The sequence below is a fragment of the Oncorhynchus nerka genome, linkage group LG27 (genome assembly GCF_034236695.1).
Source record: "Oncorhynchus nerka isolate Pitt River linkage group LG27, Oner_Uvic_2.0, whole genome shotgun sequence".
Taxonomy (NCBI): domain Eukaryota; kingdom Metazoa; phylum Chordata; class Actinopteri; order Salmoniformes; family Salmonidae; genus Oncorhynchus; species Oncorhynchus nerka.
Window position 1 is genome coordinate 51,491,389 of NC_088422.1, and position 25,984 is coordinate 51,517,372.

Below are 25,984 nucleotides of genomic sequence, written 5' to 3' on the forward strand. Positions count from 1 at the left end.
TGCTATATTACCTTGAAAATGATTGCATCAAAATTCCCGGGCAGCCATACAAAGTGTACCCATGAGTTTAGGGTTGTGACTAGAGAGAGTACAGCTACGACCGAAAGTTACTTATCGTAGCAGGTTAGGAGAGCATTTTAGCTAACCCTAACCCTTTTCTTAACCCAAGTCTCATAACTTGCTGTGTAAATTCTCCTGTAAATTCTGCTACGTCACTTCCGGTTGTAGCTGTAGTCCCTCTAGTCAGAACCTGAGTTTTCCAGTCAAATTGCCAGGGTTAGAGGTTCCAAGCCTATTCTATTGATTCTACTTCCATGTAGGCGACAGAAAGGCGACAGAAACACTATTTTGCTTGTTTCAGCAAGGAGTACAAAAGTTTCATGTTAAGAGACCATGTTACGGCCGAAACGGAATCAACCGCACGAATGCCTGGCCTTCCTGTCCTCAGTCAGCTATTCATTTCACCCAAAAATAAAAATAATAATAATAATAATTATTATTATTATTAAAATGGTACACGTACTTGGGGACCCCGGTTCGGTCCACACTAAACCTGAATTAATACATTTTTTAAATTATATAAAATAGAACCGAGGCCTCTTGGCTTCTTGAATAAATATCAGCTTTAAAAAACATTTCAGGCTATTCCGTTAAAACTAGAGCCTTCGCACAAGTTGTAATAAAAATGTATACCTTAATTGGCACATTTTCTGAGGCGCAGCAAGGAACTATTTCTGTATGATGGCGAGTGGCGAGGTCAATAAACCAGGAGGATTCTCCATTGTCGAAATCTCCAGTTTGGGAACATTTTGGCTTCCCATTGGATTACAACAGTGACACACAGAGAGAGAATAGCCTATGCAGCTGCCAACATCTAAAACATGTTGACACATTTATACCAAGATCACCCCAGTATTCCTACCAAAAAACTTTGTCTCCCCTCTGCATTCAAGCAGCCCTTTGCAGCAGACTTTGACCGGGCCAAATAATTTAGAAGACCGATAAGTATGTTTATAGCCGCGTATATGCGCCGATTCTCTGTGGAGAAGAAAAGTGCCCGAGCCACGTTACAAACATCGCCCTCTTGCACCCATTTCAGCAAACAAGTAGCACCCTGTTTATATAAGCAAGCTAAAGCTGAAGTTGTCAATTAATTGGCAACTTACTACAGATGGATGGACCCTCCAGGGCTACAGAGAGCTACTTTTAACAGTGAAAGCCCATCACATTATCCCAGAGTGGGAAATGAGAAGTACTGTGCGAAAGACACACTGCCTTTATGAGAGTCACAAAAGTGTGCATATGTTTCTTTATGTACAGTACCAGTCAAAGGTTTGGACACACCTACGCATTCAAGGGTTTTTCTTTATTTTTACTATTTTCTACAATGTAGAGTGACAGTGAAGACATCAACCACTTGAAATAAAACATAAGGAATCAAGTAGTACAAGGGTTTAACAATTCCCCCCAGAATTATATTTGAGATTCTTCACAGTAGCCACCCTTTGCCTTGATGACAGCTTTGCACACTCTTGGCATTCTCTCAGCCAGGATTCATGAGGTAGTCACCTGGAATGCAACTCAATTAACAGGTGTGCCTTCTTAAAAGCTAATTTGTGGAATTTCTTTCCTTCTTAATGCTTTTGAGTCAATCAGTTGTGGTGTGACAAGGTAGGGGTGGTATATAGAAGATAGCCCTATTTGGTAAAAGACCAAGTCTATATTAAAGCAGAAACAGCTCAAATAAGCAAAGAGAAATTACAATCCATCATTACTTTAAGACATGAAGGTCAGTCAATCCGGAAAATTTCAAGAACTTTGAAAGTTTCTTCAAGTGCAGTCGCAAAAACCATCAAGCGCTATGACAAAACTGGCTCACATGAGGACCGCCACAGGAAAAGGAAGACCCAGAGTTAACTCTGCTGTAGAGGATAAGTTCATTAAAGTTACCAGCCTCTGAAATTGCAGGCCACATAAATGCTTCAGAGTTCAAGTAACAGACACATATCAACATCAATTGTTCTACGTGAATCAGGCCTTCATGGTCGAATTGCTGCAAAGAAACCACTACTAAAGGACCAATAAGAATAAGAGACTTGCTTGGGCCAAGAAACACGAGCAATGGACATTAGAGACCGGTGGAAATCTGTAATTTGGTCTAATGAGTCCAAATTTGAGATTTTTGGTTCCAACCACCATGTCTTTATGAGATGCAGAGTAGGTGAATGGATGATCTCTGCATGTGTGGTTCCCACTGTGAAGCATGGAGGAGGTGTGATGGTGCTTTGCTGGTGACACTGTGATTTATTTAGAATTCAAGGTACACTTAACCAGCATTACTACCACAGCATTCTGCAGCGATACGCCATCCCATCTGGTTTGCGCTGCTGGGTTCTGACTTATTAACTTTAAAATATGAAATATTCTCATTCATGACACTGAGGGAGAGAGGGTAATGTAAAACATTTACATTCTGTCAGAATATGTTATTGTTAGACATCAGGGATCTTATAGGGAGGAGTAAGGAATTTGGGCAGAGGTCAGGTCAGATGACGTGAGGAAGAACAGATATCACTAAGGTTCTGTCAAGCAACAGAGATGTATTGGCTTTTCAGATGTGTAGGAGGAGACTCAGCATAGGAGAAAGGGTTACATACCAGAACTTATGTGAATATGTTCTGTCTTGTGCAGCTGTATGACCCAGTGGGTGAATAAACTTCGTTTGAGCTTTACTAAGCGTTCGTACGTTTTTTTTACTCTGTTTATTTAGAGCCTAACAGTTGGCGCTGCAAGCAGGGTTCACCGCAATTTACAGTCGAACTAGAGATTCCGAATCAGTGAAACAAGAGCGGGTACCAAAAACAGGATTGGCACAGATCCTACACCTGTTACCACTCATTCATAAATCTTGGGAAGATTTGTAGCATACGGACCTAGAAAGCCTGAACTTATTCAGTAGTCCCATTGTATTCCGACTGGTCCCAGCTTTATTGTAAGTCCCGGAGGGTAAGCCTGAGCAGCCTGGTACCTGCAGAGGGTAACTCCTAGGGCATAAATCCCAGCCCTAACAGTAGGTCTTTATGGAAACAACTTCAGGAGAATGTCGAATTTGAAAACAACTGTCTTGAGATGGATATATTATTCTAGAATGCAGCGGTGGTACGGGTCTGTCTACATTTGGCAGTATGGCACAACATTTACAAACTGCATAACCTTGTCAGACAAACAATATCGTGAACATTTAAGTTCATCCAAATCAAAACTACTTATTTTGTTCCAAAAACAATCCCGAAATGCACCTACAAGTACCAAAATCTTACCTCTGTATGTTTTTCCAACATCAAATGTGGGGCCACGTGCTTTAAAGTACTGAGGGAGAAAAGAACAAGCGGCAGAACTGTAAAACAATAGTGGCATACTAGGAGCCTACATGATTCAAATCTTGGCTGGCACATACTCTGAAGGTGGGGTAGAAGTGAATGCCAAACTCCTTGCAGATGTCAAAGTTATTCTCTTGAGCACAGTCCAGGACTCCAATCCGTATGGCATGCTCCCAATCTGTGAGAGAGAGAAAATGGATGTCAGTTGTTGTTACAGGGACAAAGGCAAAGTAAAGTCATCAGCATGCTTCAGTTCGGCTGTGGCTTAGCGTAACGTGTGCACTTAACCTCCCTTAACCTCTTGAACCTATGGGGGTGCTGTGTCATTATTGGATAAAAAGACGTGCCCGTTTTAAGCGCAATATTTTGTCACGAAAAGATGCTCGACTATGCATGGAATTGACAGCCTTGGAAAGACAACTCTGACGTCTCCAAAACTGCAAAGATATTATCTGTGAGTGCCCCAGAACTAATGCAACAGGCGAAACCAAGATGAAGTTTCATACAGGAAATGCCCCAGATTCTGAAGGCGCTGTGTTCCAATGTCTCCTTATATGGCTGTGAATGCGCCAGGAATGAGCCCGCGCTTTCTGTCTATTCCCCGAGGTGTCTGCAGCATTGTGACGTGTTTGTAGGCATATCATTGGAAGATTGACCATAAGAGACTACATTTACCTGGTGTCCCGCCCGGTGTCCTGTGTGCGTAATCTGTAGGTCCATGCGCGTTCCATTTCTTCAGAACAGAAAGTAAAATGCCACGATGGATTTTATCGTCGATAGATATGTGAAAAACACTAGGAGGATTGATTCTAAACATCGGTTTGCCATGTTTCTGTCGATATTATGGAGTTAATTTGGAAAAAAGTTCGCGTTTTAATTACTTATTATTATTTATTTTTCCTTACCCAAACGCGATGAACAAAACGGAGCGATTAGTCAACACAAATAATATTTTTTTGTAAAAACGGAACATTTGCTATCTAACAGAGTCTCCCTCATTGAAAACATCTGAAGTTCTTCAAAGGTAAATTATTTTATTTGAATGCTTTTATGGTTTTTGTGGAAAATGTTGCATGCTGAATGTAAACGCTAAATGGTACGTTAGCCATCAATACTGTTACACAAATGCTTGTTTTGCAATGGTTGAGAAGCATATTTTGAAAATCTGAGATGACAGTGTTGTTAACCTCTTCAGTCGACCCTCTACTTTTTTGAACATTTTGTTAAAAATCGCGCAACATTTCAGCGCCCTGCTACTCATGCCAGGAATATAGTACGTTCATATGGTTAGAATGTGTGGATAGGAAACCCTCGGACGTTTTTAAAACTGGTTAAATCACGACTGTGGCTATTACATAACGTGCGTTACATCGGAAAGCGCAGGAAAACCTGATCACAGAAAATGGAAATAAATATCCTTGCGCCACTTCAAGCAATTGTTAACAGTGAGCCGAATTAGATAAGACCGAGCATTCAACTCCCACAGCATCCCCATGTTGTCTAGAGTCTTGTGAATTGAATCATCATTGATTCTTGGTTGTACCGAAAGAGGGGCACGACTTACCTCCGGTCTCCGCCCAGATCATTCCGGAAGAGCTCTCTCCTGAAATTTTTTCCAAGACGACAGCTAATGATATTTACATCGCCTACGGATGATTTTTATCGCTTATTAATGTTTACTAATACCTAAAGTAGCATTACAAACGTATTTCGAAGTGTTTTGTGAAAGTTTATCGTCTACTTTTTGAATTTTAAAAGATGACTTTACGTTGTGAAATCGCTGTTTTTTTTCGTTTATCACACAGTCTACATATAACGATATCTTGGCTTTATATTGCCCGATTTAATCGAAATAAAGACCCAATAGTGTTTATGGGACATCTAGGAGTGCCAACAAAGAAGATGGTGAAAGGTAATGACTGTTTTCTATTTTATTGTGCGGTTTGTGTAACGCCGAAATGCTAATTATTTTGTTTACGTCCCCTGCTGTGCTTTTCTGTTGTAGTGTATTGGTGCATGCTATCAGATAATAGCTTCTCATGCTGTCGCCGAAAAGCATTTTAAAAATCTGACTTGTTGCCTGGATTCACAACGAGTGTAGCTTTAATTTGATACCCTGCATGTGTATTTTAATGAACTTTTGAGTTTTAACTAATACTATTAGCATTTAGCGTAGCACATTTGCATTTCCAGAGCTCTAGTTGGGACGCAAGCGTCCCAAGTAGAGGCAAGAGGTTAACAAAAGGCTAAACTTGAGAGCAAATAGATTAATTTAATTTAATTTACGATTTTCATGAATAGTTAACGTTGCGTTATGGTAATGAGCTTGAGGCTGTAGTCACGATACCGGATCCGGGATGGCTCGACGCAAGAAGTTAAAAGACCTTCGCTTGAAAAACGAGAAGAAAGCGGCAATACCGTTTGTCCATTTTGAGATGCCATGACCAGTATACACTCTCAAAAATAGTCAGAATTAATCTAAAGTAACTCAAGAAATGTCATTATTTTTTACATTTTTGCAGAGTCGTGCAATTTTACATCTAGAATGTAAAATCTGTTTGGTGCAGTATTTGTTAATGAAAAAATGTGCATGAAAATGAGTCGTCTCGCATTGGATTACAACAAAGACTTTATTGAAGAATCCCTAGAGTTGACCAATCACTGACGAAGGGGCATAGACTTCGGCTCCGAAATTCGGTTTGCCTCTAGAAAAAAATTTTGCCCGAACAGCCGGAAAAACTCACCAATGTAAAGAATTAACAAAATGTCACAAAATATCCAAATATATGCACAAACTCATCTGAACTGTTATTTGGAAAGCATGTGGATGCCTTATAAGGCAGTGGTACAAATCCTAATTAAGCAGTTAATGAATTTAGTGAAACTAAAAAGGCAAAAAGTACAGTCGTGGCCAAAAGTTTTGAGAATGATACAAATATTAATTTCCAAAGAGTCTGCTGCTTCAGTGTCTTTAGATATTTTTGTCAGATATTACTATGGAATACTGAAGTATAATAACAAAAATTTCATAAGTGTCAAAGGCTTTTATTGACAATTACATGAAGTTGATGCAGTGTCAATATTTGCAGTGTTGACCCTTTTTCAAGACCTCTGCAATGCAGCTATTCCCTCCGCAAGGCTATTAAACAAGCTAAGCGTCAGTACAGAGACAAAGTGGAATCTCAATTCAATGGCTCAGACACAAGAGGCATGTGGCAGGGTCTACAGTCAATCACGGACTACAAGAAGAAACCCAGCCCAGTCACGGACCAGGATGTCTTGCTCCCAGGCAGACTAAATAACTTTTTTGCCCGCTTTGAGGACAATACAGTGCCACTGACACGGCCTGCAACGAAAACATGCGGTCTCTCCTTCACTGCAGCCGAGGTGAGTAAGACATTTAAACGTGTTAACCCTCGCAAGGCTGCAGGCCCAGACGGCATCCCCAGCCGCGCCCTCAGAGCATGCGCAGACCAGCTGGCCGGTGTGTTTACGGACATATTCAATCAATCCCTATACCAGTCTGCTGTTCCCACATGCTTCAAGAGGGCCACCATTGTTCCTGTTCCCAAGAAAGCTAAGGTAACTGAGCTAAACGACTACCGCCCGTAGCACTCACTTCCGTCATCATGAAGTGCTTTGAGAGACTAGTCAAGGACCATATCACCTCCACCCTACCTGACACCCTAGACCCACTCCAATTTGCTTACCGCCCAAATAGGTCCACAGACGATGCAATCTCAACCACACTGCACACTGCCCTAACCCACCTGGACAAGAGGAATACCTATGTGAGAATGCTGTTCATCGACTACAGCTCGGCATTCAACACCATAGTACCCTCCAAGCTCGTCATCAAGCTCGAGACCCTGGGTCTCGACCCCGCCCTGTGCAACTGGGTACTGGACTTCCTGACGGGCCGCCCCCAGGTGGTGAGGGTAGGCAACAACATCTCCTCCCCGCTGATCCTCAACACGGGGGCCCCACAAGGGTGCGTTCTGAGCCCTCTCCTGTACCTCCTGTTCACCCACGACTGCGTGGCCACGCACGCCTCCAACTCAATCATCAAGTTTGCGGACGACACAACAGTGGTAGGCTTGATTACCAACAACGACGAGACGGCCTACAGGGAGGAGGTGAGGGCCCTCGGAGTGTGGTGTCAGGAAAATAACCTCACACTCAACGTCAACAAAACTAAGGAGATGATTGTGGACTTCAGGAAACAGCAGAGGGAACACCCCCTATCCACATCGATGGATCAGTAGTGGAGAGGGTAGCAAGTTTTAAGTTCCTCGGCATACACATCACAGACAAACTGAATTGGTCCACTCACACTGACAGCGTCGTGAAGAAGGCGCAGCAGCGCCTCTTCAACCTCAGGAGGCTGAAGAAATTCGGCTTGTCACCAAAAGCACTCACAAACTTCTACAGATGCACAATCGAGAGCATCCTGGCGGGCTGTATCACCGCCTGGTACGGCAACTGCTCCGCCCTCAACCGTAAGGCTCTCCAGAGGGTAGTGAGGTCTGCACAACGCATCACCGGGCAAACTACCTGCCCTCCAGGACACCTACACCACCCGATGTTACAGGAAGGCCATAAAGATCATCAAGGACATCAACCACCCGAACCACTGCCTGTTCACCCTGCTATCATCCAGAAGGCGAGGTCAGTACAGGTGCATCAAAGCTGGGACCGAGAGACTGAAAAACAGCTTCTATCTCAAGGCCATCAGACTGTTAAACAGCCACCACTAACATTGAGTGGCTGCTGCCAACACACTGTCATTGACACTGACCCAACTCCAGCCACTTTAATAATGGGAATTGATGGGAAATTATGTAAATATATCACTAGCCACTTTAAACAATGCTACCTTATATAATGTTACTTACCCTACATTATTCATCTCATATGCATACGTATATACTGTACTCTAGATCATCGACTGCATCCTTATGTCACTAGCCACTTTAACTATGCCACTTTGTTTACTTTGTCTACATACTCATCTCATATGTATATACTGTACTCGATACCATCTACTGTATGCTGCTCTGTACCATCACTCATTCATATATCCTTATGTACATATTCCTTATCCCCTTACACTGTGTATAAGACAGTAGTTTTGGAATTGTTAGTTAGATTACTTGTTGGTTATCACTGCATTGTCGGAACTAGAAGCACAAGCATTTCGCTACACTCGCATTAACATCTGCTAACCATGTGTATGTGACAAATACAATTTGATTTGATTTGATTTGATCCATGCTTGGAGTTTGTCAGAATTTGTGGGTTGTTTGTACACCCGGCGCTTGAGGATTGACCACAAGTTCTCAATGGGATTAAGGTCTGGGGAGTTTCCTGGCCATGGACCCAAAATATCAATGTTTTGTTCCCTGAGTCACTTAGTTATCACTTTTGCCTTATGGCAAGGTGCTCCATCATGCTGGAAAAGGCATTGTTCGTCACCAAACTGTTCCTGGATGGTTGGGAGAAGTTTCTCTCGGAGGATGTGTTGGTACCATTCTTTATTCATGGCTGTGTTCTAAGGCAAAATTGTGAGTGAGCCCACTCCCTTGGCTGAGAAGCAACCCCAAACATGAATGGTCTCAGGCATGACACAGGACTGATGGTAGCGCCCACCTTGTCTTCGTCAGACAAGCTTTTCTCCGGATGCCCCAAACAATCGGAAAGGGGATTCAGAGAAAATTATTTTACTCCAGTCCTCAGCAGTCCAATCCCTGTACCGTTTGCAGAATATCAGTCTGTCCCTGATGTTTTTCCTAGAGAGAAGTGGCTTCGCTGCCCTTCTTGACACCAGGCCATCCTCCAAAAGTCTCCACTTCACTGTGCGTGCAGATGCACTCACACCTGCCTGCAGATGCACTCACACCTGCCTGCAGATGCACTCACACCTGCCTGCTGCCATTCCTGAGCAAGCTCTGTACTGGTGGTGCCCCGATCCCGCAGCTGAATAAACTTTTGGAGATGGTCCTGGCACTTGCTGGACTTTCTTGGGCGCCCTGAAGCCTTCTTCACAACCATGGAAAACGCTCTGCTTGAAGTTCTTGATGATCAAATAAATGGTTGATTTAGGTGAAATCTTACTGGCAGCAAAATCCTTGCCTGTGAAGCCCTTTTTGTGCAAATTAATGATGACGGCACGTGTTCCCTTGCAGGTAACCATGTTTGACAGAGGAAGAACAATGATTCCATGCACCACCCTCCTTTTGAAGCTTCTAGTCTTTTATTTGATCAGCATGACAGAGTGATCTCCAGCCTTGTCCTCATCAACACTGACACCTGTGTTAACGAGAGAATCACTGACATGATGTCAGCTGGTCCTTTTGTGGCAGGGCTGAAATTCAGTGGAAATGTTTTTGGGGATTTAGTTCATTTGCATGACAAAGAGGGACTTTGCAATTAATTGCAATTCATCTGATCACTCTTCAAAACATTCTGGAGTATATGCAAATTACCATCATACAAACTGAGGCAGCAGACTTTGTGAAAATGTAATTCTCAAAACTTTTGGCCACGACTGTACATTCTGATACGGAAAACACCAACGTTCACAGGTCAGTCTTACCACCAATAAATAAGGATTTCGGGGCTGTATAGAAAAAGTCAAGTAGCCAGCCAGGCACCCCACTATTTCCAAAAACCAATGAGCAACTCCAATCTACAAACAATACCCCATAATGACAAAGTGAAAACAGGTTTGTAGATTTTTTTTGCACATGTATTTACAAAAACATTATTTACATAAGTATTCAGACCCTTTGCTATGAGACTCAAAATTGAGCTCAGGTGCATCCTGTTTCCATTGACCATCCTTGAGATGATTCTACAACAAGGGGGGCAAAGTACAGCCCGTGGGCCGTATCAAGCCCGCCGGGCACTCCAATCTGGCCCGCGAGACATAAAAATGTAACCCCTTTTTTCTCCCCAATTTCGTGGAATCCAAATTGATAGTTACAGTCTTGTCCCATCGCTGCAACTCCCGTTTGGACTTGGGAGAGACGAACGTCCCCGGAAAACATGACCCAGCCAAGCCGCACTGCTTCTTGACACAATGCTTGCTTAATGCGGAAGCCAGCTGCACCAATGTGTCGGAGGAAACACAGCACACCTGGCAACCATGTCAGCGTGCATGCGCCCGGCCCACCACAGAAGTCGCTGGATCACGATGGGACAAGGAAATCTCAGCCTGCCAAAACATTTCCTAACCCGGACGTTGCTGGGCTAATTGTGCGCCACCTCATGCGTCTCCCAGTTACAGCCAGCTGTGACACAGGCTGGGATTGAACCCGGGTCTGTAGTGACGCCTCAAGCACTGCAATGCAGTACCTTAGACCATTGTGCAACCCGGGAGGCCCCAGCAAATTGATTATGAAAAATGCGGCCCTCCGTTGAATTTCAGTTTGCCCACCCCTGTTCTACAACTTGGAGTCCACCTGTGGTAAATTCAATTCATTGGACATGATTTGGAAACGCACACAGCTGTCTATATAAGGTCCCACAAATGGCAGTGCATGTCAGAGCAAAAGCCAAGCCATGAGGTTGAAGGAACTGTCTGCAGAGCTCTGAGACAGGATTGTGTTGAGGCACCGATCTGGGGAAGGGTACCAAAAAATGTCTGCAGCATTGAAGGTCCCCACAGTCACCTTTATCATTCTTTAATGGAATGAGTTTGGCACCACCAAGACTTCCTAGAACAGGCCGCCCGGCCAAAGTGAGCAATCAGGGGGAGAAGGGCCTTGGTTAGGGAGGTGACCAAGAACCCAATGGTCACTCTGACAGAGCTCCAGAATTCCTCTGTGGAGATGGGATAAACTTCCAGTAGGACAAACATCTCTGCAGCAATCCACCAATGAGGCCTTTATGGTAGAGTGGCCAGACGGATGTCACTGCTCAGTTAAAAAGGCACATGACAGCCTGCTTGGAGTTTGCCAAAAGACTCCCAGATCAGGAGAAACAAGATTCTCTGGTTTGATGAAACGAAGATTGAACTCTTTGGCCTGAATGCCAAGTGTCACATCTGGAGGAAACCAGATGAAGTAGCAGCAGGTGGGGGATGTTATTCAGCAGCAGGGACTAGTCAGGATCGAGGGAAAGATGAACGGAGCAAAGTACAGAGAGATCCTTGATGAAAACCTTCTCCAGAACGCCGAGAACCCCAGACTGGGGCGAAGGGTCACCTTACAACAAGACAATGACCCTAAGCACACAGCCAAGACAACACAGGAGTGGCTTCAGGACAAGTCCAGCCAGAGGCCGGACTTGAACCCGATCGAACATCTCTGGAGAGACCTGAAAATAGCTGTACAGCGACGTTCCCCATCCAACCTGACAGAGCTTGAGAGGATCTGCGGAGAAGAATGGGGGAGAAACTCCCCAAATACAGGTGGGCCAAGCTTGTAGCGTCATAACCAAGAAGACTTGATGCTGTAAGCAACAAAGTGCTGAGTAAAGGGCACATGTGATACATTCGCATTTTTCTTTTTTAAAAACCTGATTTTGCTTTGTCATTATAGGGTATTGGGTGTAGATTGATGAGGAAAAAAACCTACTGAACCAATTTTAGAATAAGGCTGTAACGTAACAAAATGTGAAAAAAGTGAAGGGATGTGAATATGTACTGTATGTACTGAACTTGTCTGATGTTTTAAGCACACGGTTGTATTAAATAAGACACACAACTGACTCAAGCAGGAGTGACAGCCTAACCAGAATATTTTTTTATTCTTTATTTTTTATTTTTTTAACTGTTCCCGACCCTCCTCCTCCTCCTGCTGCTGGCCTTCGCAGAATCTGCCATTATTCTCCCGAAGTTAATGGTAATAGGCTACACCAGCTGTCGGCAACCTTTTCCATTTGGAGCGCCAATTTATCTTACCGTTTCTACCGATCTGCGTGCCAGTTGTGATTTGTCACGCGCAAATTTTCATGGAACAGATTTATTTAATTTATTTATAATAGTCTTTGTATCGCTAAACACAGACAATGATTTTATCTCAAAGAAAATTATATACATCGAAAGTCATTTTTATTGCCATTGCCAACTATGTAAAAATTGCCTACATAAAGCCAACAAATAACATTGCAGCCTGCATGTAGAAAATATCCTGATAAAAATAAAACACATTGTTGCAGACAGGCCATGCATAGTCAAACTTGAAACATTGTATCAACTGTCAACTGGGTCAACCCGAAACTCACTAGCAAACTTGCAACATTGTATAAAATATTCTGGGCCCTCAAGAGTTATCCACACCAGTAAGCTTTGGACAGACACAGCTGTAGGCTATTTGTGCAAGGGATAAGAAGTAATATGGTATTTTATGACGTTTCCGCTGGATAAGAACATTACATTTCTCCCTTCCTTTCTTGCCGAGTGGTTATCGACTTTTCAAATATTTTTGATTCTAAAACACAGACTTAATTTTACTTGGTGTTTGAGGTGAATAAAAAAATGACTGAGAAGCTCCACATCTCCTTAGCGGTGGTGAGTTATGATAATCAGAAATACTAAAATCAGACATCCCCAAATGGGCACATTTTATAAGCCTACATTTGTGCGCAGGCCAGGTAGATTAGTCCTACTTCTATATTTGTAAATCAGGTGTGTCCTTACTCAACATTGACAGGGGCATTTCAAACTAAACTAATAAATGGGGAATTGATAGACACAGCAAACCATGCACACACTATGAAGTTATGAAACAATGAATATTAGCGGGAGAGCGCACAATCTGGAGAGAGCCGTGCCTTGTACTGCTGACCCCTACTTTTCTTAGACCGTGGCATCCGCGCGCTCTCAATGGATTATTCCACCGAGACCGGGGCGTGTGCCATGAGGGAAAAAAATCTATTTGCCATGAGGGAAAAAAATCTATTTGCCACTGCTCGACTAAAAAGAATCTCGGTCGACCAAACAACCGACCAGTCGACTAAATGGGGTCAGCCCTAATGCATGGTTTATGTTCCTGTTGTAAACAATGGAGTAATGCAACCTTATATTTTGGGTTATGATGGGGTAAGACAGTTAAGCTATGCTCTAGACATTTGTTAGTTATAATATTTAAAGGAAAGGCGTCACCACAGATTCAAAAGTGGTGTGGCTAAATTCGTACGTGTCTTTTCTGGCCTGGAGTTTTTCCTGATCTCATGGCCTCATCAGGTAAAAAAAATATGGGTCCTATTTGTAGGCTGACAGGATCCAACGGTAACATTTTTTCTTAACTGGCACGACCAGGCCAGTTGGCCGGACACGGTGTAGTTTTTAATGCATTGGGGTCATGCAGTGCCCATAGGTTGGCATTCTTTATCTCTATATGGAGCTATTAACAGGTTACATTTAAAATAAATAAATTGGTGGATACTTATTCTGTCCTATTTCACACATGTACACGTGTATATTAATATGCGTGATTTGAAATTTTTTTTTTGCATATCCCAAATTGCAGAGTGGGGTCACAGCCAAGGTCTGCCACTACTTTAATACATATTTTTATTTTTGTTGGAGTTGTTAGAGTTGGTGTTCGTGATTTTTTAAATATATTTTTTTATGTTTAGGCAGTAGATCAGCTTTAATATTGCAGATAGAATGTAGCTCCATCAATGTAATTGTCAGCATAATTTCCAATTCCCCATATATATATATATATATTTGTTTGTAAATACAGTACCAGTCAAACACTTGGACACCTACTCATTCCAGGGTGTTTATTTATATTTACTGTATTGTAAAATAATAATAGTGAGGACAAAACTATGAAATCATGCAATAACCAAAGTGTTAAACAAATCAAAATATATTTTATATTTGAGATACTTCAAAGTAGCCACCCTTTGCCTTGATTTCCACGAGCGTGCAAAGCTGTCTCAACTAACTTCATGAGGAATGCTTTTCCAACAGCTTTTCCTTCATTCTGCGGTCCAACTCATCCCAAACCATCTCAATTGGGTTGAGGTCGGGTGATTGTGGAGGTCAGGTCATCTGATGTAGCACTCCATTACTCTCCTTGGTCAAATAGCCCTTACACAGCCTAGAGGTGCGTTTTGGGTCACTGTCATTGTCCTGAAAAACAAATGATCGGTGGGACTAAGCGCAAAAAAAGATGGGATTGCGTATCGCTGCAGAATGCTGTGGTAGCCATGCTGGTTAAGTGTGCCTTGAATTCTAAATAAAATCAGTGTCACCAGCAAAGCATGCCCACACCATAACACATCCTCCTCCATGCTTCACGGTGGGAACCACACATGCAGATACCATCCTTTCACCTACTCTGCGTCTCACAAAGACAGAAGATGGAACCAAAAATCTCAATTTGGACTCAGACAGATTTCCACCAGTCTAATATCCATTGCTTGTGTTTCCTGGCACAAGCAAGTCTCTTCCTCTTATTGGTGTCCTTATACATAAATTCAACCATGAAGACCTGGTCTGAACAGTTGATGTTGAGATGTGTCTGTTACTTGAACTCTGAAATATTTATTTGGGCTGCAATCAGAGATGCATTTAACTGGAATGAACTTATCCTCTGCAGCAGAGTTAACTCTGGGTCTTCCTTTCCTGTGGCGGTCCTCATGAGTCGGTTTCGTCATAGCGCTTGATGGTTTTTGCGACTGCACTTGAAGAAACTTGACATTTTCATGGATTTTCATGACCATGTCTTAAAGTAATCATGGACGCATTAAGGAAAGAAATTCCACAAATAACTAAGAAGGCACACCTGTTAATTAAAATGCATTCCAGACGACTACCCCATGAAGCTGGTTGAGAGAATGCTAAGAGTATGCAAAGCTCTCAAGGCAAAGGGTGCTACTTTGAAGAATCTCAAATATAAAATATATTTTGATTTGTTTAACATCTCTGAGCTAGGGGGGCAGTATTTTGACACCCAAAGTAAACTGCCTGTTACTCAGGCATGGAAGCTAGGATATGCATATAATTGGTAGATTTGGATAAAAAAACATTCTAAAGTTTCTAAAACCTTTAAAATGTATCTGTGAGTATAACAGAACTGATATGGCAGGCGAAACCCTGAAGACAAACCATCCAAAAAAATAATAATATCAGCTTACCACTGTTTCCAATGGCTGTCATGTTTATTATGAGGCGAAAACCTCCCAGATTGCAGTTCCTAGGGCTTCCACTAGATGTCAAGTCTTTAGAAAGAGCTTCAGGCTTGTTTTGGGGAAAATTTGTGGCTCCCATTTTGGCTGTAGTGTTTTCATGTGGATGAGAGCTCGTTCTTTGTTGTTTATCTCCGGTAAAGACAATAACGATTCTCAGTCTTACATTTTATTGTTTATTTACGTATTAGGGTACCTGAAGTTTGATTATAAACGTTGTTTGACTTGTTTGGAGAAGTTTATTGGTAACGTTTGGGATTCATTTTGTATGTGTTTTGAAGGAGGTGAAACCGGTGGATTATTGAATGAAGCGCGCAAGCTAAACTGAGTTTTTGGGGATATAAAGGACTTAATCGAACAAAAGGACCATTTGTGATGTAGCTGGAACCTTTTGGAGTGCCAACAGAAGAAGATCTTCAAAGGTAAGGCATTTATTTTATCGCTATTTCAGACTTTCATGGCGTACCTGCCTGGTTGAAAAATGTTTATGCTTTTGTATGCGGGGTACTGTCCTCAGATAATCGCATGCTTTCGCCATAAAGCCTTTTTGAAATCGGACACAGTGGCTGGATTAACAAGAAGTTACGCTTTATTTTGATTTATGACACTTGTATTTTCATGAATGTTAAATATTTATATAATTTGAATTTCGCGCTCTGCAATTTCACCGGAAGTTGTCGAGATGGGACGCTACCGTCCCACCTGCCCGTAAGAAGTTAACACTTTTTTTGGTTACTAAATAATTCCATGTGTTATTTCCTAGTTGTGATGTCTTCACTACTATTCTACAATGTAGAAAATAGTAAAAATAAAGAAAAATCCTTGAATGAGTAGGTATGGCCAAACTGTTGACTGGTACTGGATTTCATGAATAGGAACATTGAACAGATTCCCAGATGGCAGAATGCATCCGTCTTACATGAATAAACATGTTTACATTACCAAGTTACATTACATTAATGACCGTTCCACAGGTGGATATTCATTAATTCAAATAATAACAACAAAAAATATCTAGTTAACAGAAGAAAGGAAGACAAAATAAGGACAGAAGAAAAAGGAAAAGAAAAAGGACAACAAAGTGAAACCTCTAAAGAAACAAGAGACCATAATACAAGAAACAGCACTATAGAGAGATAGAACAACAACAACGCAGCCACTGCCAGCTAGCCTACTTCAGCAGTACTGTATCATTTGAATTATTTTAGTCAATAAGATTCCTGCTACGTAAGCTTAACTTTCTGAACATTCGAGACGTGTAGTCCACTTGTCATTCCAATCTCCTTTGCATTAGCGTAGCCTCTTCTGTAGCCTGTCAACTATGTGTCTGTCTATCCCTGTTCTCTCCTCTCTGCACAGACCATACAAACGCTCCACACCGCGTGGCCGCGGCCACTCTAATCTGGTGGTCCCAGCGCGCACGACCCACGTGGAGTTCCAGGTCTCCGGTAGCCTCTGGAACTGCCGATCTGCGGCCAACAAGGCAGAGTTCATCTCAGCCTATGCCTCCCTCCAGTCCCTCGACTTCTTGGCACTGACGGAAACATGGATCACCACAGATAACACTGCTACTCCTACTGCTCTCTCTTCGTCCGCCCACGTGTTCTCGCACACCCCGAGAGCTTCTGGTCAGCGGGGTGGTGGCACCGGGATCCTCATCTCTCCCAAGTGGTCATTCTCTCTTTCTCCCCTTACCCATCTGTCTATCGCCTCCTTTGAATTCCATGCTGTCACAGTTACCAGCCCTTTCAAGCTTAACATCCTTATCATTTATCGCCCTCCAGGTTCCCTCGGAGAGTTCATCAATGAGCTTGATGCCTTGATAAGCTCCTTTCCTGAGGACGGCTCACCTCTCACAGTTCTGGGCGACTTTAACCTCCCCACGTCTACCTTTGACTCATTCCTCTCTGCCTCCTTCTTTCCACTCCTCTCCTCTTTTGACCTCACCCTCTCACCTTCCCCTCTACTCACAAGGCAGGCAATACGCTCGACCTCATCTTTACTAGATGCTGTTCTTCCACTAACCTCACTGCAACTCCCCTCCAAGTCTCCGACCACTACCTTGTATCCTTTTCCCTCTTGCTCTCATCCAACACTTCCCACACTGCCCCTACTCGGATGGTATCGCGCCGTCCCAATCTTCGCTCTCTCTCCCCCGCTACGCTCTCCTCTTCCATCCTATCATCTCTTCCCTCTGCTCAAACCTTCTCCAACCTATCTCCTGATTCTGCCTCCTCAACCCTCCTCTCCTCCCTTTCTGCATCCCTTGATTCTCTATGTCCCCTATCCTCCAGGCCGGCTCGGTCCTCCCCTCCTGCTCCGTGGCTCGACGACTCATTGCGAGCTCACAGAACAGGGCTCCGGGCAGCCGAGCGGAAATGGAGGAAAACTCGCCTCCCTGCGGACCTGGCATCCTTTCACTCCCTCCTCTCTACATTTTCCTCTTCTGTCTCTGCTGCTAAAGCCACTTTCTACCACTCTAAATTCCAAGCATCTGCCTCTAACCCTAGGAAGCTCTTTGCCACCTTCTCCTCCCTCCTGAATCCTCCTCCCCCTTCCCCCTCCTCCTCTCTGCAGATGACTTCGTCAACCATTTTGAAAAGAAGGTCGACGACATCCGATCCTCGTTTGCTAAGTCAAACGACACCGCTGGTTCTGCTCACACTGCCCTACCCTGTGCTCTGACCTCTTTCTCCCCTCTCTCTCCAGATGAAATCTCGCGTCTTGTGACGGCCGGCCGCCCAACAACCTGCCCGCTTGACCCTATTCCCTCCTCTCTTCTCCAGACCATTTCCGGAGACCTTCTCCCTTACCTCACCTCACTCATCAACTCATCCCTGACCGCTGGCTACGTCCCTTCTGTCTTAAAGAGAGCGAGAGTTGCACCCCTTCTGAAAAAACCTACACTCGATCCCTCCGATGTCAACAACTACAGACCAGTATCCCTTCTTTCTTTTCTCTCCAAAACTCTTGAACGTGCCGTCCTTGGCCAGCTCTCCCGCTATCTCTCTCAGAATGACCTTCTTGATCCAAATCAGTCAGGTTTCAAGACTAGTCATTCAACTGAGACTGCTCTTCTCTGTATCACGGAGGCCCTCCGCACTGCTAAAGCTAACTCTCTCTCCTCTGCTCTCATCCTTCTAGACCTATCGGCTGCCTTCGATACTGTGAACCATCAGATCCTCCTCTCCACCCTCTCCGAGTTGGGCATCTCCGGCGCGGCCCACGCTTGGATTGCGTCCTACCTGACAGGTCGCTCCTACCAGGTGGCGTGGCGAGAATCTGTCTCCTCACCACGCGCTCTCACCACTGGCGTCCCCAGGGCTCTGTTCTAGGCCCTCTCCTATTCTCGCTATACACCAAGTCACTTGGCTCTGTCATAACCTCACATGGTCTCTCCTATCATTGCTATGCAGACGACACACAATTAATCTTCTCCTTTCCCCCTTCTGATGACCAGGTGGCGAATCGCATCTCTGCATGTCTGGCAGACATATCAGTGTGGATGACGGATCACCACCTCAAGCTGAACCTCGGCAAGACGGAGCTGCGCTTCCTCCCGGGGAAGGACTGCCCATTCCATGATCTCGCCATCACGGTTGACAACTCCATTGTGTCCTCCTCCCAGAGCGCTAAGAACCTTGGCGTGATCCTGGACAACACCCTGTCGTTCTCAACTAACATCAAGGCGGTGGCCCGTTCTTGTAGGTTCATGCTCTACAACATCCGCAGAGTACGACCCTGCCTCACACAGGAAGCAGCGCAGGTCCTAATCCAGGCACTTGTCATCTCCCGTCTGGATTACTGCAACTCGCTGTTGGCTGGGCTCCCTGCCTGTGCCATTAAACCCCTACAACTCATCCAGAACGCCGCAGCCCGTCTGGTGTTCAACCTTCCCAAGTTCTCTCACGTCACCCCGCTCCTCCGCTCTCTCCACTGGCTTCCAGTTGAAGCTCGCATCCGCTACAAGACCATGGTGCTTGCCTACGGAGCTGTGAGGGGAACGGCACCTCAGTACCTCCAGGCTCTGATCAGGCCCTACACCCAAACAAGGGCACTGCGTTCATCCACCTCTGGCCTGCTCGCCTCCCTACCACTGAGGAAGTACAGTTCCTGCGCAGCCCAGTCAAAACTGTTCGCTGCTCTGGCCCCCCAATGGTGGAACAAACTCCCTCACGACGCCAGGACAGCGTGTAGGATCGTTAAGGGCCAAGTAGTGGGATGGGGTGGTGGGTTAGATGGTGGTGCAATTCAATAAGTTGTTCCCCATTCCCTATTCTGTTTTTTGGGGGTGACCAAAATGTGCAATTCGCACTTCGACCTGTGACAGGTAGCAATATGACACACGAAGAAGAAGGCCCACGGCTTAGAAGTAAGATGGTTAAAGACTTTAATGCATGACTCGGAGATCCGTTATCAAACGTAACATCACTACTAACTAGCTTTGTTTGTTGAAACAGTCTCTGGGCAGTGACTGTTGTTAACGTTAGCTTGCTAGCTAGCTAACGTTAGTTAAAAAAGACCAAAGGGTGTTAGTTAGCCAACAGACCTTGCTTGGTTGCCCTTTTATGCAGATCATTCTATGCATTGTTCTGTTTGTGTCTAGCTAACAATGTTAAATGTTGAACATAGCTAGGTGGCTAGCTAGTACTGCTAACGTTAGCAATGATAGATAGGTTAGGTAACATTTGAACATTTTCATGCCAAGGCAGCAGCTACTCTTCCTGGGGTCCAGCAAAATTAAGGCAGTTTATACCATTTTAAAACATTACAATACATTCACTGATTTCACAACACGCTGTGTGCTCTCAGGCCCCTTCTCCACCACTACCACATATCTACAGTACAAAATCCATGTGTACAGTGTGTATGTTATCATGTGTGTTTAAGTGCCTGTTTGTGTTGCTTCACAGTCCCTGCTATTCCATAAGGTGTATTTGAATCGTTTTTTTAGCTATAATTTTACTGCTTGCATCGGTTACTTGATATGGAATATAGTTCAATGTAGTCATGGATCTATGTAGTACTGTGCACCTCCTCCCATAGTCTGTTCTGGACTTGGGGACTGAAGAGACCTCTTGTGGCATGTCTTGTGAGATATGCATGGGTGTCTGAGCTGTGCGCCAATAGTTCAAACAGACAGCTCGGTGTATTCAACATGTCAATGCCTCTCAGAAATACAAGTATTGATGAAGTTAAATCTCTCCTCCACTTTGAGGTAGTAGTTCAAACAGAAAGCTTTGAGCCAGGAGAGATTGACATGCATATTATTAATGTTAGAGGGACGCAATTGCAGAGCCTCCAGAGACATGCAGAGGCAAAATTGAGCTCTGTACCGCAGGGTTCTGTATAGCTCCGCATTGACATGATTGGTTGACGGTAGGCGGGGGCGGTACATCCCGTATGAACACAATCTCACTTCTTGACAACAGCTCTGCACTGCTCCGAGAAACGTAAACACTTTAACTAGGCAAATGAATGCTCTGACTTCTGCTGAGGCCATATCACCGTAAATACTGTATGGCCAATACAGATGTCAGAATGACCAAGCATCCAGATGCACAATGCACTTCTCTCCCCAGAATGCGCTCTCTCCCGCCAATTCATTGTTTCATAACGTCATTGTGTTTGTTTGCATTTGATTGTTAGTGTATATCAATTCCCCATTACATAAATTAACCCTTAATTCCTAATCTACAATGTTTGTTACTTGTTACCACGTCTACGCAGAAGACACCATTCTGTATACTTCTGGCCCTTCTTTGGACACTGTGTTAACTAACCTCCAGACGGGCTTCAATGCCATACAACTTGCCTTCCGTAGCCTACAACTGCTCTTAAATGCAAGTAAAACTAAATGCATGTTCTTCAACTGATCGCACCTGACCGTCCGTCCAGCATCACTACTCTGGATGGTTCTGATTTAGAATGTGTGGACAACTACAAATACCTAGGTGTCTGATTAGACTGTAAACTCTCCTTCCAGACTCACATTAAGCATCTCCAATCCAAAATTAAATCTAGAATTGGCTTCCTATTTTGCAACAAAGCATCCTTCACTCTTGCCGCCAAACATACCCTCATGAAACTGACTATCCTATTGATCCTAGACTACGGCGATGTCATTTAAAAAAATAGCCACCAACACTCTACTCAGCAAACTGGATGTAGTCTATCACAGTGCCATCCGTTTTGTCACCAAAGCCCCATATACCTGCCACCACTGTGACCTGTATGCTCTCTTTGGCTGGCCCTCACTACATATCTGTCGCCAAACCCACTGGCTCCAGGTCATCTATAAGTCTCTGCTAGGTAAAGCCCCGCCTTATCTCAGCTCACTTGTCACCATAGCAGCACCCACCCGTAGCACAAGCTTCAGCAGGTATATTTCACTGGTCACCCCCAAAGCCAATTCACCCTTTGGCCACCTTTACTTCCTGTTCTCTGCTGCCAATGACTGGAACGAATTGCAAAAATCACTGAAGCTGGAGATTCATATTTCCCTCACTAACTTTAAGCACCAGCTGTCAGAGCAGCTCACAGATTATTGCACCTGTAAATAGCCCATCCAACTACCTCATCCCCATACTGTTATTTATTTTTGCACCTTTGCACCCCAGTATCTCTACTTGCACATTCATCTTCTGCACATCCATCACTCCAGTGTTGAATTGCTAAATTGTAATTATTTCGCCACTATGGCCAAATTATTGCCTTGCCTCCCTTATCTTGCCTCATTTGCACACACTGTATATATACTTTTTCTATTGTGTTATAGACAGTATGTTTGTTTATTCCATGTGTAACTCTGTGTTGTTGTTTGTGTCACACTGCTTTGCTTTATCTTGGCCAGGTCGCAGTTGTAAATAAGAACTTGTTCTCAACTAGCCTACCTGGTTAAATAAATGTGAAATAAATTACTGTAACCAAAGTTTATTTTATTGCATTCAATATTATTCCAGCATTCCCGTTCTCATTGGAATGGACACACTGTTTGCAAAGTGCACAACCTATGCTACACTTGTGAGAAACAAGTTTTGGTTAATTTCATTCCATTTATGAGTTGTCAACTTCGTCTTTTGTTTAGAGCGCAGAAGAAAATTTGAAGTGCTGGTACTCAGCTCCGGTGAGCTCCTGCCCAAGTCAAGCACTGCCTCTTCTTATCCCTTCCGCAAATAGCCTATAGTTGTGTCTGTCCCGATCTCACTGGTGCAGATCTCATACAATGTTGCAAGTTCACCAGCACAAGCTTTGGGCTGGATCCAAGTTAATAGTTGATACAATGTTTCAAGTTCGTTGCAGACAGGCCATGGGTAGCCAATGTGATTTATAGGATATTTCAAATCAGGTACATTTTCTACCTGCAGGCTGCAATGTTTTTATTTGTTGGCTTTATGTAGGTTATTTTTAATGTAGTTGGCTATGGCAACATAAGTTACTTTTTTGGTTTGTGTCTTTTTTATGTCATTGATAGAATTTTGATTAACCACATGATTGCGATATGAAGACGTTATTGTAAACTAGATGAAACTGTTTACATTAGCATCACTAACGGCTATACAAAGTGTTAGACGCGCACCACACAGACGGGCATAGTTGTTGCCTCTTCAGAAAGTTAAAGAAATACGAATCAATAATATATTCTGTTCATGTCTTATGATAAACTTGGGCAAATTAATACATTTTCAATACAGTTAGTTGATTCTCTACTAACATCAATAAAACATTTTATATTGTTGAATTGCGTTTTAATGCCCCGATTCTGATATTTGGACTACCTATTCACCATCTTCATAAAATGTTTTCATAATTTATCTGCAGCAAATCGACAAAAAGCCTAGGCCTACCAGTAGCCTATGCAAATTAGTGAGGCAAATTAAAGGCTCTCACCTCAGTGATGTGCGGTCAGGGAGATAGAAGCCTGTCTCTAATAAGAACCTATTGTGTTCAGTGATTTAAGCAAATAAAAACATCCGGTAAGCTGATCAGGATGGCTAACACGTTTCATCTGAAATGGTAGGCTCCACTGACTGACACACACTTTAGCGTCACTGTCTGCCAAGCCCCGACATCCTAGGAAAGGAAACCATTGGTACCAATGCAATACCATGGACATATAACCACGTTGCATTATTTTAGAATGGCAAAAGGATGTAGAAGATCGACTTTATTTCATCAGTTCAACACCTTTTATAAACTAGTCAACACTTGCTGTTCAGTTGTCAATCAAAACACAGTAAATAGCCTATGCGCCACGACTATGTGGTTGGCTATGTGAAACACGCGAAAGAAAATAAATCTTCCAGAAAACAATAATTAGGCTAAGTGGATTTTGACTCATTGTTCCCAGCTATATTACATGGGACGTGCAAATTCATAAGCATCATGCTCTCTCCCTCCTCTGTGTAACGAAATTTGACAGCAACCAACCACTGCACACAACGGAAAGTGGGACTGACAGCAGACTGAAAATCCCTGTCATCAATTGCTTTGTGAGTGACAGGCACCTATATACTATCAATAGATCACTAAAATATGCACAATGTTCATTCTAGTGGGAGAGGGCTCGACGGACTAGCAAATTGAAAAGTAGCCTAGTTAAGACGAAGTGGAAAAAGTAGCCAGCTGAAACTGAGTCTGTAACCGGCTGATTAGCCGACAGGCCGGCACTAATGGAAAAAAAGTTAAAGGACAGGCAAAATAGATTGTTGGTGGAGAAAGCAACAGATTGATTATTTAAATTGTGCCTGAAGGCAATACAAAACAACTGTTGGTTAACCCCCCGCAACTGCATGGAAAGAAAAGGCTGTGCGTGGAGCCAGTGGTGTCCATGGGCTATTCCTATTCTCCATCTTCCTACGATCCTTAATGTGTCTGGGCTCATGTGGAGAAATGCAAGCCCATGGGTCAATAGGAAACAATGAGCCCTGAATGACCCCCATTGAGAGAGTAACAGCTGGTAGGCGCCCATTCACGAGCCAGCCAGCTGACAGCATGTGCCAACAAAGAGAAGTATAATGTATTAATTAAACAGCTCTCTCTGATGTGATCCTTCCTCGTCTTCTCAAGAACGCAGTCTGCCTCCCTAAAAAACATGCAATTCGGCAGAATGCTTCTTAGTGAGAATTTAGGCCAACATGATCAATCTTGTCTATTGTATACATCTTAGTGCTGAGCGAATAACGGGGGGAAAATGAAAAATATTCACATCCAACTTATCAGGTGCAGGATAGAAAAACATTTTAAATAAAAAAGTAAATATCTGCAACTCTGGTATGGTGATTTAATCAGACGCACAAAGACGACAACATTTCGTCCTAGCGAAGATACAACTCGGACCGAAACCTGACGAGGATCCAACTTGGATTGAAACATTGTCTTTTTCGTGCGTCTGATTAAAATAAGTACTATGTGCTACACCGGTTCATACTTCCTGATGTGATGAGCATAATACTATAGCTAAACTGCTGCTTGTTAGAGAGAATAAAAAGAAACTACTGGAAAATGAAAGAATTGGCTAGGTGGTCACAGAGGACAAACGAGATTAAGAAAAAAAAAAGGTAGGCCCACCTTGCCCATGTATCTACTACTAGGATAAAGCATTTCCAAGAAAATGTAAGCATTGAAACCAATGACTGTATATATGAATGGAAAAAGCCATCGATCAGGTGATACAATTCATTCCTATGTAAAGACTCATCAGCGCATTGAAGCCAAATTAAGGATTTGCACTAGTTACCACAACGTCAAAATTGTCTATATCGTAAAAATGTATGAAAAGAAAAATGTGCTTTTTGGTCTTAATTTATGTTTAGGCGGGTTAAGCATAATGTTAACCGTGTGGTTAAGGTTAAGTTTAAAATCAGATTTTAAAAGGCAAAATTGTACTAACAGGCAGGGTTTATGACATTTGAGGCTGTGGTAAATAATGTTTGTGAACCTTGTATGACCGAGTAGCCAGCTCTAGGAAGAGTCTTGGTGGTTCCAAACTTCTTCCATTTAAGAATGATGGAGGCAACTGTGTTCTTGGGGAACTTCAATGCTGCAGACATTTTTTGGTACCCTTCCCCATATCTGTGCCTCAAAATAATCCTGTCTCTGAGCTCCACGGACAATTCCTTCGACCTCATGGCTTGGCTTTTGCTCTGACATGCACTGTCAACTGTGGAACCTTATATAGACAGGTGTGCGCCTTTCCAAATCATGTCCAATCAATTGAATGTACCACAGGTGGACTCCAATCAAGTTGTAAAAACATCAAGGATGATCAATGGAAACAGGATGCACCGGAGCTCAATTTTGAGTCTCATAGCAAAAGGGTCTGAATACTTATGTAAATAAGGTACAGTGGCAAGAAAAAGTATGTGAACCTTTATGAATTACCTGGATTTCTGCATAAAATGGTCATCAAATTTGATCTATCTTCATCTAAGTCACAACAATAGACAAACAGTCTG

At 43.3% G+C, this 25,984-nt stretch overlaps 1 protein-coding gene across 1 annotated transcript in view; it reads right to left on the minus strand.

Annotated features, from left to right (window-relative positions):
* Nucleotides 1–25,984, minus strand: part of qsox2 (quiescin Q6 sulfhydryl oxidase 2) — a 69,123-nt gene that overhangs the window by 26,471 nt on the left and 16,668 nt on the right. The window contains exons 2-3 of the mRNA XM_029638547.2: nucleotides 3,458–3,558; nucleotides 3,321–3,369 (exon numbers count right to left, since the gene is read on the minus strand). Coding sequence (XP_029494407.1) covers nucleotides 3,321–3,369; nucleotides 3,458–3,558 — 150 coding nt within the window. The remainder of the gene's footprint in view (nucleotides 1–3,320; nucleotides 3,370–3,457; nucleotides 3,559–25,984) is intronic.